Below are 13,060 nucleotides of genomic sequence, written 5' to 3' on the forward strand. Positions count from 1 at the left end.
AAAAAAATGTGTGTGATGGGGAGGAATAGTAGTGAAAGAGATCAGATACACTTATCTAAGGATTCTTAGTCTACATTAAGTGTAGGAAAATCCAGGGGTGATTTTTAGAGTAGATTTTTGTGAGGAATTGCCTGTTATAAATTAGCTCTGAAGAGATGTGTTTTGTGCTGGGAGGTTCCACATCCTGCAGAGCAAATGCAAGAGTACAAAAAAAAGTGAAGAGACTTAGATGTTCCCTTCCTTTTTTCAGGACCAATGTTAGTTGTGGATTACTATTTAAGCCACAGAATTTTCAAGGTAATTAGTTTGCTCCCAAACATCCCTCTGCTTGCAGAAAGTATCTTGGTATCTAAAGGCAGTGGAAGTTATTTTAACTGATTTGGGGACTTCAGCCTGCCTTCATCATAGTTGCATATAACCATCAGGTGAGGTGTTACAGCTTAAATCTTTTGTCTTCAGTAAGAGTTTAGTCTGGTGGTGCCAGCCCATTATGTGGACCACACACTTTTCTCATCCTTCATTTTAAAAGGGGGGCTTATTTCAAAATTCAGTTTCAGAAATGTAAGATATGACTCATGTGTGATTTCTTTGCCTAAATCTCTGGAGGCAGAGGCAGAGATAATACCTATTCAGACTGAACATTAAGATGTTTTTGATGTACATTTTACTCTTTATCTAGGTTATTCTACCTTGACATAAAATATAAAGGCCATACGTTCTTAATTTTTTTTTTTAACCATACTTTGTTTTATAAAATACATCCTTCAGGTGGCTCATAAAAACTTGATGGAAAATGGCAGCCGGGAACTGCATATTTTAACTACACTTACTCAAGAGAAGGGAGTGTGGAAGAACCCAGTGTTGTGTAGTATTCTTTCCCAGGAGCAGCTGGATCCAGATAAAGGTAAAATTTAAAACCATATATGAGAAAAATATTCCTCATTTTGATAATATATTAAAATATGATTATGATAGATAAGAACAGTATGGTAAATATATTTTATGTGATAAATTTATAAAGGGTGTAAATGAAATATATCTGTAGAGTTTTCTTAATTATTAAAATAGTATGTTCCTAAAAATATCCAAATAATTGAATGTTAGTAATTCTCATAAAGCATAATCACAACTGGAAATCTTTTGTCATTTTCTTTACATAAGCTCTGCAAAGGGAGATGATGTACAGGCTTCTTTATGATGGGATGAGATTCAGTATTGGGTTACAGAAAAACTTAACCAAAGCAAAAGTAAAAAATACATATTTTAAAAAAAATATTAGTATAGCATATACTCAGTTGTGAAATGCAAAGAGGATTATTCCTGAAGATTCATTTAGACCAGAATTCTGAGAATGGCTAACAGCAGTTGCATGGGGAAGAGTATGTGAGCAGCACAGGTGTACAGTGATATTTTGCTGATGTATTATTTCATCTGCTAATGATTTGCAGTTCAGAAGTGGTGTCCTTGTGTTAATAAGCCTTAGCAGATTTTTTTCTTATGTAAGGATGTCTAATTGGTTTTTGACTCTATATGAACTGTCACTTCTAAGTGTCTGGCAGAGAGTTCCACAGTTTTTACAAGTAGTTCCTCTTATTGTCTGCCTCCTTTTAGCCTCGTGCCTGCTTATTTTGTTTGATATGCTTTACTTATTAAAAAGAAAATTTTGACTCCCATCTTCTAATGAATGCATCTGCTCAGTAAGGAATGATTTCATTAGACTGCTGTCATATCCCTACGTTTGTCTCTTCTGTAGTATCTTTAGTCTGTTTAACTGTTCCTCACGCAAAGATCATCTTCTAGCTTTACTGTCCCATTTCTGATATGCAGGACCAAAGGCTTATTCAGCAATCCGACATGTAGATGTACTTATTTTCCACTTTATTCTATAGTTCTTTCATAATATTTCCTAAGATTAGACTTTACTTTTGACCGAGTATTGAACCAGTATTTTCTTAAAATTGTATGTTATAGTCCCGATTTGTTACCACAGCCTGTTTTTGTGTATATGAAGTTAAGATTGTGTTTTTTTCCCGTGAACATCGTTTTGAGATTTTTATCAACCTTTGAATTTTATCTGTTATGTCACTTTATGGTGTGAAGTCCTCTTCAGTCCTTTGCAATAGGCATTTTTTCTGGTACTACCCTGCTTTATCAGCATGTTTTGTCATCTTGTTCTCTACTCCTTTACCAAATATTTATAAATAAACTGAATGGCAGAGTCCTAGTATATATCCTAAGGGAACCTACTGAGACGATTTTCTTTTTTCCTTCTTTTTTAACTGATTATTTACCCATACATGGGTTTTCTTTCTAATACCAAGATAGCTTGGTATCTTTAAGAGCTTTTGAGGGACTTCATTTAAGGGCTTTAGAAAGTTAATTGCATTTCCTTTATTCACATTCTCATAACACCCTCACATGAGTCCAATAAACGTGCAATATGATTTTCTTACAAAAGTCATGCTTACTCTTCCACAACATTTGCATTTTGCCACTTTTAATAATTTTTTGTGCATCTAATGCAGACATGGAATTTATTGGTCTGCAGTTCTCAGATTCCCCCTGAATACTATTGCTAATTTAGCTTCATATCTGCCACCTCCTAGTACTCTTAACATTAAGCCCTCTTAACCTTGTAAGAGACAGATTGAATTAATATTTCAGTTTCCTTATATTTGAATTTATTTAGAACTTTCTTGGGAATCTGGTCATCGTGACTGTGCATTTTTGTCTAGGTTTTCTGATAGCATCTCTTACTGACAGTTGAGGATTCATTGTAGTCCTGAATGTTGTTTACTCAAGGGTGCTTCTGCCTTGTAGTGACGGCTGTTACGAGTGATTCCTGTTGCAGTTATTGCTTGACTTCAGGATAGAAAATGCCGCTTATCTAAGTTACACAAGATTACACATCCTGATAAAATGTTTTCAAAAGGAGAGCTACCACTTTTGCCAAAGTTCCAGCTTAACGTGATATTCAGGAGGAAGAGATTGCTGGAGACACTGACCAGTGCCTTGACTGGGAGTGTTGTTCACTAGGATATTGGTAACAAAGCCACCAATACTGGTGTGTTTGCTGCTGATGAGCTTTTCTAATTTTGTTGGAAGCCACGTGCACCCCCTCATCCAGGTAACGACAGCGGTGAGCAAACCACTTTGGACATCTGTACCAGTAATTTTCATGCTTTTGAGACGCAGCGAGCCTGGATCTAATCTTACTCCTAGTACTTAGTTTAACTAATTCTGAAGGAATTAGCTTCCTAGGTGTTCTTCATTGATCTCACTGGGACCAGTGCTGACCCCAGGTAGTTAGCGGGGCACTTTAGTAGAGGAATCGAAGATGCTGTTTTGTAGAAGCATTTTGTTTTTCTCGTTATAACTGCTAAAGCTTTGCTGCTGACTCTTCTAAGAGAGGACCACATAAAGAAGTGTTCATCTCTTTGAGGAAGGATGAGCATTCTCTTTAACAGAAGAGAGTGAGTTGTCAGTGTATTCGGGGTTTTCTCGTTGTAACCTTATTCTTTTCAACTTTAGAGTCCAGGCGGGTGGGTGAGGAGATGTTTCCAGTTTGGAGATTCTTAGTCATCGCTTTCCATCACTTTCAATTTTATCCCATATTCTCATCCATTCGATCAACATGAATCGTTTAGTTGGGTTTTTTCCCTTCCTCTGGATAGGGTTTTCTTTTTCTTTGTATCAGTGACAAGATTTTCATATTAAATTTCCATGTCTTTTACTCAATTGATAAGCTATTCTCTAGCCAGTGCTATCCTCTGCAATATTGCATTATTTTTTGTTGTCGTCTTGCTACTTTGTAGGATATTTTAGTAATACCAAAATTGCAAAGCCCAGAGAACTTCCTTTCTTGTCTGTAATCCGGCATTCCCAATGGCTCCTACTATAGCCCTCTTTCGGTGGCTGTCTGTCTCTCAGCAGGTTTCAACATTAACTCTTGTGTAACGCTCTTTAGAATATTTATAAACTTTGCTTAAAGGATTTTGGTTTTGTTTCTTAGGGTTCCCGTTACCATTCGCTGTTACAGATGTTCCCAAGCGTTTAAGTAGTCAGCTTGTTGCACTGGGATGTTGTCATTTGTCAAATTTGATCAGTTCAGTCTTTTAGTAATGATTAATGTATACGTTCATCTGTTGGAGATGAAACAGTTGAGACTGGGGATATTTTTACCTTGCACCTTGCTCTTCGATTTTGTTAACTATTTGTTCAATTATTTCTTCATCTTTATTTTATTTTATTCCTATCTTGGTAGTCTTAGTTAGGACAGAACTAAATAAATTACAACCTATACAGAATCTTTGATATAACTGGATATGTGCTGAACATTGGGTCAGTGATTCTGTCTTCTTAAGGCCTCTGTTGTTGACTCCTGAAGGTCAGTTTGTCTTTTTGCATCTCCTGCAGGAAGCACAACTAGGTGTCTTGTTCCGTCTCAGAGACAGATCCTTTTAAATTGCTCTATTTTCAAATTATTCGAACCTCAAAACATATTGAGAGAGACCAGTTCAATTTCAGTGACCACAACACAGTCGGTTTGATTTCTGATTGTTGTCCTTCAGCAAATGCTGGCTTGTCTGTACTGGACTGTTCTTTCCCTGTCCCAGCATTGAGAATGCATGGGTTCCACCTAAAATATGAGCAGGAATAACCCATTTCCTAACATATTAGGGAGACTGTTCTCTGAATGCCCTGTCATTAAGCGTGGTTTTCCTTACTCCTGGCTCCTCTGAGTGCAGCTCAGTTTTCTGATGAATGTCCGTAGGTAAGGATTCATGCACTAAGGAACCCAAAAAAAGTAGAGGAGATGCTCATAGATGTTTGGAGCACTGTCAAGGACAGCATGCCTGTCACTGATTTCTTTGCTGACAGATGCTATTGCATTACTACAGGATGTTCATGCAGTACTATGAAATCTATGTTTACATATGTATACACACACAAATCTATACGCATATGTATGTGTTCATGTATATTTGTCTGTGTGTGTATGCATATAAAATCCTTTCACACTGGAAATGTTCTCAGGCTGCTTGATTTGTCACCTATTTGAGTCCTGGTATCTAGCCAAACATCGGCAGTGCCCTCGCTATAAGTCCGTCTCTGCCAGTGGAGGTCGGGAAATCTGGCTTAAGTTATCAGATTCTGTGCAGCAGATATCACAGAATAAAAGAGAATCTCTTTGGGAAGTATTGTAATGCTAACATGCCACAAACTTGTTTCTGAAGAAAATTTGTCTTTCTCTCCCCACGAGTGGAACATCAGCACTATCTTCTTGGGTTCTGTTTATTCCCCCAACCTCACCCAATATTAGTCTTTCTGGTTATAGAGGACTAGCCTGGAAATGGGAGTCTGGGTGCCTAACTTTTATCACCAGCTTCACTGTGCTTTTCTCCGCCCCTTTTTTTTTTTCCCCCCTCTAGATAATAAGCGGCCAATTTTCTATCCAAATTATCTCTTTTCTCCTCCCCTTCACATCCTTCCCACTCTTCTCCAATGTCCCTTTCAGTCCTCCTTGCACTTCCCATCCCCAGTGTGCCAGCTTAACTTCAGATGTCTTATTTACTTATTCCGATAACAGGTTACTGAAGGTCTTCCATGAATTAGTACTCTATGTTATGCCTTTCTTTCCTAGTTCTTCTTGCAGCTCCATCACTACAAAAGCGAAAAATGAGGAAAATAGATTTGACTCTTGGATAAACAAGTTTTATTTTTCAGTATTGCTATACTTAATTGCCACATGATTACGAGTTTTGATTCCTAATGAGCGGAGGAGGGATATATTTTTTTCAGTAATTCGTGACTGGTGAATATAAAGAGAGTTTATTTGCAGAAACGGAGTTGTCGGCAAGAACTTGGATGTCATTTACGAGCCTCCTAGGTAGACATCAAGAGCTAATAGCATTATTCTTGGCTGCCAAGAGATTTCCTGAAAGAGCCTAACAGTTGTGCAGTACTTCACCTTTTGAGTTTCTGAATCTGTTTTGTACTGTATCATGAATCTGCATTCATTTGAAGAATGCCCATGTGATCTTTTGGTCCCTCGGAGCAGCTCAGTAGGAAAAAGAGAGGTCCTTCCCCACATACCACACAGGTCTTATTTGTTAGTTCTGTTACTCATTGCCCGTGTCTTTACCCAACAGGACCCTCAAGTTATGTGACTGGGCTTGCAACGTCTTGATTCAGATCCTGGTTCCTAGACAGGATTATCCCTTAAAGGTGCACTCAGGAGCTGTATACTGCTTTGTTCTTGTGAATTTTCTTCTCTTTTTTCCAACTAAATCTGTATCTCCAGTGTCCTTAAAGAGGGCCTGGCAGATTTTGAGTTTTGATTATATAGCGTCATGGACATTTTGGACTTAAGAGATCACCCAAAGTTACGTGATCCAGTTGGGTCATGAAGATAGCAAAGCATCAACCTTCTCATAGAACTTTTCAAAGAACTCTTTATGAATAGGTTGGTAACGAGTTCTTTGCTCTGGAGTGCCACCAAACCGGTTTGCATTGATCTCTGGGAACAGCCAGTCCCAGTACCAAAGCAGAAAAAAATTGGAAAGATGTCCTAGACATTTGAAAACAGAGTATCTCATCCACATCATTAAATTCAAGATGGCAGTATTAGCCGTGAACATTGATTGACCTGCAAGTAAACAATTTGTGTGTCTTAGCACTCGGCACCTGTTTTCATATTGCTGTCGGATATTGCATCGCATTTTTGTATTGATCGGTCCTGCTACTACTTCAGGTTCCAGCTGCATTGCTGTTGTCTGCTTGAGATTGCAGTCAGAACACTGATGAACAGCTATAGCGTGTAAAGAGAGAAGAATTTTCCATGTTTTCCTGCTTCATTGATTGGTTAGGGGAGGAAACCTTAGTAAGACCACGTCTTAATTTTTTAAATTACAGTGGGCCTTTTGTCTTATTTGGCCTCCTGCTTGAACTAGTAGGTATCTTAGTTTGAGGTCAGCACTGATGTAGCTGATCTAAGCCTAAGTGTTTTGGGATATGTAATAGCTTGTAGCGTGGTAGCATGCTCTACTATTGGCCTTCCACCTTCAGTTTCTGTTAGCGGGGCTTATGCTCTTCAGCAGGAATCTATGTTCTTTCCATCCTAGAGGTTGTGATTTCCTTGCAGTGATGGTGAAATACTCCAAAACGTAAGCCTATGCTGTAGCTGATACCTGCTCAGCTGGTACTGAGGGAGTGGAAGAACTGTGCGGAGAAAGATGTGAGATAATGTTACAAAGAGCCATAGTACTTCTTTTCTTTTAAATCTGATTTTGATTGCCCTTAGAGATTTAAACTCGGATGTCAAGAACAAAGTTCTTGAATTTTTCATAGGTTTGAACATAGTAGGCAGTCTCCTGAGTATGTCTCTTTGAAGATATGTTCAAAGATACAGCTATCACTATTCAGAGATCATCAAGGTGGATAACAGGCAGGTTTGAACTTAAATAGACAGCTTTGGAAATATTTTAGTTAGAGCACCATCCCACCGGAGGTCAAATGATACCAGCAGCCTCACTTGAAAGTGTTTTCGTCCTGGGTATATGCAAAGCAGCCACCTGGAACTTCTTTTGCCCTTTCACCATACAGTATGCCATCGTAGAAGCATCCAGGATTTGGTGCTGCATTCAGCAGAATTGTGCTGAGATGTTGTTTGCATGAAGGATTCTGAGACCCAGCTCCAGGTAAATATGAAAGTATTGAGTACAGTTCAGAGTCACCACAGTGTGAACGCACATGTGGACTAACATTTGAAGATGAATAAAGAGGTTACTTACTAGTAACTGAAGTTCTTTGAGATGGATAGTCCACATGTACATTCACCTCCTACCTCCATCCTCCTTAGTCAGAGTAAGGTTGAGAGGAAATAAAGGTCTGTGGTACGTTAAACTATACCTACCCAAGAATTGGCAAAGGATAGAGTAGTAGGATTATGAGTGCTTTGAGTAAGGTAAAAGTTCTTAGCTTTGTGCCCTACAAGGCTTCCAGTCAGTCAAAGTGGAACATACATGTGGACTGTCCACCTTAAAGATCTTACTACCAAACTGTGCTCACAGCTTATTCATGCTCATGTGTGCTACTAATCTAAGGATTACCTGTTCTGTTTTTAATCCATGTGTGCTATAAGCATTACCTGTAATAAAAGTTCTTAGTAATTCTTGCTGACTTGATGTGGAATCACTTGGTAATATGACCTAAGACTCAAGTTACGGGATTTAAGGGAACAATGGGGACTCTAAATCTGAAAGATTAGAACTACAGAGAGTTATATTCCAGTATCTCCTAGGTTATTTCCCAGGGTTACCAGATCTCAGTACTATCCGTCATAAGGCATCCACTAGCCTTTTTTTCTCTTGTGTCAGTTCAAAAATTTTATATGAATTTTGCACATGGAATAGTTTGTGAATCTTAATGAATGGTGGAATTTTGCACAAAAACTGCATTTAATAGTTCTTCAAAGAGTCAGGCTATTGACTAACTATACCGTTCTCATTAAATACATCAGTTTTTGTGTTCTTAGAGGTAAACTGACGTGCTGAAAAGCTGTGTGTTCTCAAGGCATTTTTATGAAGTTATAGTTGTTATGGTAAACTAAGTAAGAGTTTGTCTGCAATAACGTTTTTAATAGACATCAAATTATAAAATATATTTATAAAAAGTAAAAACAAATAGGAAAAAGTATCCTAAAGATTCCCCTCACGCACATAATGGACTTGTTTGTTCAACCTTGGCACCATTTTTTGTCTTGAAATATACTATATAGTTCAATTATAAAATGTAACGACAAGTTGCATTTTGAGTGAGCTTTCAATTACTAACTGTAGTGAGTATAATCACTTGGATTAGAATAAAGACTTACAAGCTCGTATGTAACTTTAACCCTGAGGTCTTGCTATATCTTAATGAGGAGATAACATAAAATGTTCTGATGGTTATCTAAGGTAGGCTACTGAAGCAGTAAACACTAAAGGAAAGGATTACTGAAAACTAGTAGATAGAACAAAGTCTCTAAAATATTAAATGTAATAATTGTAATATTAAATCAGAGTAAAACCTCAGGGGTTACCAATATAGCTTAAAGCCTAAGGTCTTCCTGTATCATGTAACAGAAATACGGTAAAATGTTCCAGCGTTATTCCAGGCACACTAGCTGAGAGAGTAAACACAGTGGGTGGAGGATTACTGGTAGCTGGTAGGTGGAAGAGCAAGGTTAATTCGATGTGATGCAATTAATGACTGGGTCATTTGTGGGTTGACAAGAGTACCAATGTTTTTGATAAATACTGGAAAGGATACTAAACGAACATTTCTGCTGTTTAAAAGGAAGGTGTCATCTCATGAATACAAAAACCGGTTACCATCTACCAAGTGTCTGTTAGTGTGCTGTGGTTTTCCTTTGTTTGTACGTGAATAAAAGACTGGTTTTGGCCTGTTGATCATGGAGAGAGGAAGAAAGACCTCTTATTTGAGTGAATGTTCTTATACATCAGTGAGCCGTGGTTGATCATTGTAGTAGTGCACAAGAGTGTGCTATATTGAACAAATAACTAGCAAGTTGGTTGAAATGATAATTCAACCATAAATCTTAACATGCATGGAAGATAATGATGGGTTCTAACAGGCCTGGTTTCTGCAAAAGACAGTATTTTCTGCCCTAAAATTCTGTGTGCTAAAATGATAAAAAAGAAAACGGCTGACCTAATTTAGATTGCGGAATAGTCTTTTAGTAACATCCTGCATAAGTAGTTGCAGAAGAAGGAGAAATCATGAGATAAAATGAAAGACGATCATGAATCAAAAACTAATTGGCGTTGAGGGAAGCAAAGAATAAAATGAAGTAATTCCCCCCCCACACACACCCTTTCAATAAACCTCATGTTCAGTATACTGGATGTTCCAGATACTAGACTGAGGTAATTGATTTTACAGATGATGAAATTACTTAATTATTTCATCAAGACTAAACAGGACTTTGAAAGTCAAGGAAATATAAATTAGGTGAATGGGCAGCATGATTTAAATGAAATTCAATGTGAGTAAATGCAGAAGAATATAATGAATGTTTCTACCAAGATATATCAAAAAGTGAGAACTGCAGATCCCCAGAATGTTTCAGGAAGGGGTGATTAGAATAGTCAAAGGCTGGAAAAAATCTCCTTTAAAAAAAGAGCAAGATTTTACCATAAGGTGGAGAGGATATGGTGAGTGTATTGTTTACGTGAAAGAATGGCAGAGAGAGGGTAGAGAAGGAAAAGAGGAGAAATTTCTTTTGTGTTTAAAAAATGAGGAAATGTTTCATGATATTAAGATCCGGGAAAACCAACAAAGATTTTTCACACCATGTAAAGCTTGTTTGTGGAAATGGTTGTCAACATGGAGTGGTTGATGTCAAAATTATTTTTAAAAAAGTGATTCACTCAATATCAGTCTAGTTTTAATAATTAACTATAAATATTTTTGAGGTAGTATTAAACCTCATACTTCACAACTGAAGTATTATTTTAATCTTGAAGATCTAGGTGAGACCTGAGATGTGTACATAGGAATGGAAATGTTAAGCTGTGCTTGCCTTTTCTGTAGAACTCTTTTAAGTTTTCCACTGAAGTGCCTAGTGTTGGGATGTTAGACTAGACAGTAGAGTTTTAACACTGATAGCAGCATATCTGTAGAATATAGTTGAACGAAATGCAGCCGTTCCTGTGCCTTTGAGTTTTGAACTATATGCAGTCAAAGGTATACAAGACAAACCGCTTTTTGTGAGAACGCTTACTTTGGTTGAAGAATTTTAAAGGAGTTTGATTGCATTATATGAATGCATAATGTTAAATATTGAATACCAAAACAGAGAAGTTTCTCTACATGCTTGTCACATTCATCCTTCCCTAGCAAGATCTTTAAAAGGCAGCTTATTACCAAAGGCAAAAAAGCATAAAGAACAAAATAGTGGCTCGGTGTTATATGTCTTTCTATAGAGCTATAATTAAATGGTAGCTAAGCATTGAATATTTATTTGCTTTGTAAATCTCAGTTTTGTGCACAGGTATTTTGCAAAGAAGTTGGAATGAGTGAAAGTCTGGAAGTAGATAGGTTTCCTATAGCAAGGAATCCTGATAAAACACAAGTACGCTACTCAAAGATGCTTTTTACCTTCTATGCTTTATACCTTTTTCTACCTTTTTTGATTTGTTTAAATTTTATGGCTTAGCCTTGAATGAGTAAATGTCATCTGTTAATTCTGTAACCCTCTGTGAAATGTGCATGTAATATTTGGGCTTGTTTTTCTTTGAAGTGAACGAATTTTTAGCGTTTGAAGGCCCTATCCTGCTGGATATGCGTATTAAGCACCTAATGAAAACAAAGCAATTAACGCAAGCTACTGCCCTGGCAAAATTGTGCTCTGACCATCCAGAAATAAGTGCAAAAGGCAATTTCAAGCAAACCTACCTGGTCTGTCTGTGTTCAGGATCACCAAATGAGAAGCTAATGGAAGAAGTAAGTACAAAAATAAATAACTTGTTTATACTTTTTTCTCTAAATAAAAATAAAGACAGTAGTCATGATTGGACTGTTTTTGTTTAGAAGAGATTTTGCTTTAAAAGACTATCTATAAAATACTTTCAGTATTTTTTTTTTCTTTTCATTTAAGGCTCTCTTAAACTGATTAGTAATGACTCTTGATTAAAGCACTTATGGAAGTGTAATATTAGGTTGCTAATAGGGATTTTCGGGCTCTGCCACAGCATTACATTTGATTTTGCTCAGAGTATTTTCAATCTCTACCTCAATTCTTGTCTTTAAAATGAACATAATGATTTTCTCACTGTTACTATTTGAATCATGAATTTTGTATACTAATTAGTACGTGGAATTAGGGGTGTTTTAGGTGCTACTTTCAATGCAGGGAATAAATGTAGCCTTTTTTGACCAAAGTGCCTTCATCAGGAAATCACAGTTTACTTCTATTAGAAGATAAAATTGAAGATATAATCAGGTATTTGGTCTAGTTAGAAATATAAAATTCTTCCTAAATGTGAAAGTGGAAGAAGAAATGACAGTTTTGCTCTTCTGCATTCTTTCAACTGGCATCTTCATAGCTCATGTCACCTCAAAGTTTTGCCTGAGCTTTTTTCCTTCTTATGATGCTGTGCTTCTGCAGTTGTCAGTTTTCTTGACTGTCTGCATCGCTCTATTGTGTCTTTGTTTCTGTCATCATTTTATATTCATAATAAATAAGCAATTAAGCATACTGAAATCGCTCTTTCAGAAGGCACAGAAATTACACAATGATTGTTGGAAAAGCTTCCTACCATTTGTTTAAATTTGGCCGAATTCACAACCGTTTTGAGTATGCACGAGTTGCATTCTTCCCTATTGGAGACATTCTAGATGTAGATTAAATGCTAAGGTTACCCTTCTCACTGCTCTTGGGAAGCTGAGTTGGATCGGGTCGGGCTGCTCTAGGCCCTGCCAGAACAGGCTGGGGAATCCCAGCAGGAACTGCATAGGAGAAACTGTGACTGGACCTGCGCAATCTTGTGTTCCTTTACTAAGTACTCTCATTGGAAGTATATAGTGGGGTTTCTGACCCTACAAACATGCTTCCTTCATTACTCAGCCCTGTCACGTTCCCAAAATAGAACGGGTTTGGTCAGTGAATGAATCTTGGATCCCGCAGAGAAAAGGAAAGAGTAGCCGTGTCTCTTAGTATGTCATAACACACTGTAAAGCTGGAATTGGGTTATCACAGATAACCTAATTCAGGTATTTCCCAACCCCAGACTGCTTAGCTTTGCAGCCTCAATTGCAGAATTGTTTGCAGTATTACTGATTATCCTAGACAGAAAGTTTATAAATCACAAACTGAAGGCAGATATACAGTTAACATCTTAAAGTGGACTTCTGAACTGAAAAGGGATAGCCACTTCATAGTGTGAGAACAGTGAGAAAATGGGAAATAAAGTAAATACAGTAAGTACACCTCACTCTTTAGTGGTATGGAAATGTTGACATCCATTCAGAATGGGCAGAAAAGTAGTATTTGAAC

The 13,060-nt window shown here is 37.3% G+C and overlaps 1 protein-coding gene across 2 annotated transcripts in view; it reads left to right on the forward strand.

Annotated features, from left to right (window-relative positions):
• Window positions 1-13,060, forward strand: part of ZNF292 (zinc finger protein 292) — a 62,523-nt gene that overhangs the window by 36,596 nt on the left and 12,867 nt on the right. Inside the window, exons 4-5 of one of the 2 annotated variants that reach the window (XM_068937728.1) lie at window positions 769-904; window positions 11,306-11,508. In XM_068937728.1, the coding sequence (XP_068793829.1) occupies window positions 769-904; window positions 11,306-11,508 (339 nt within the window). Of the gene's footprint in view, window positions 1-768; window positions 905-7,602; window positions 7,701-11,305; window positions 11,509-13,060 lie in introns of those variants that run through there. The other variant, XM_009668337.2, reaches the window with a different exon arrangement.

The sequence above is a fragment of the Struthio camelus genome, chromosome 3 (assembly GCF_040807025.1).
Source record: "Struthio camelus isolate bStrCam1 chromosome 3, bStrCam1.hap1, whole genome shotgun sequence".
In the NCBI taxonomy this organism is placed as follows: domain Eukaryota; kingdom Metazoa; phylum Chordata; class Aves; order Struthioniformes; family Struthionidae; genus Struthio; species Struthio camelus.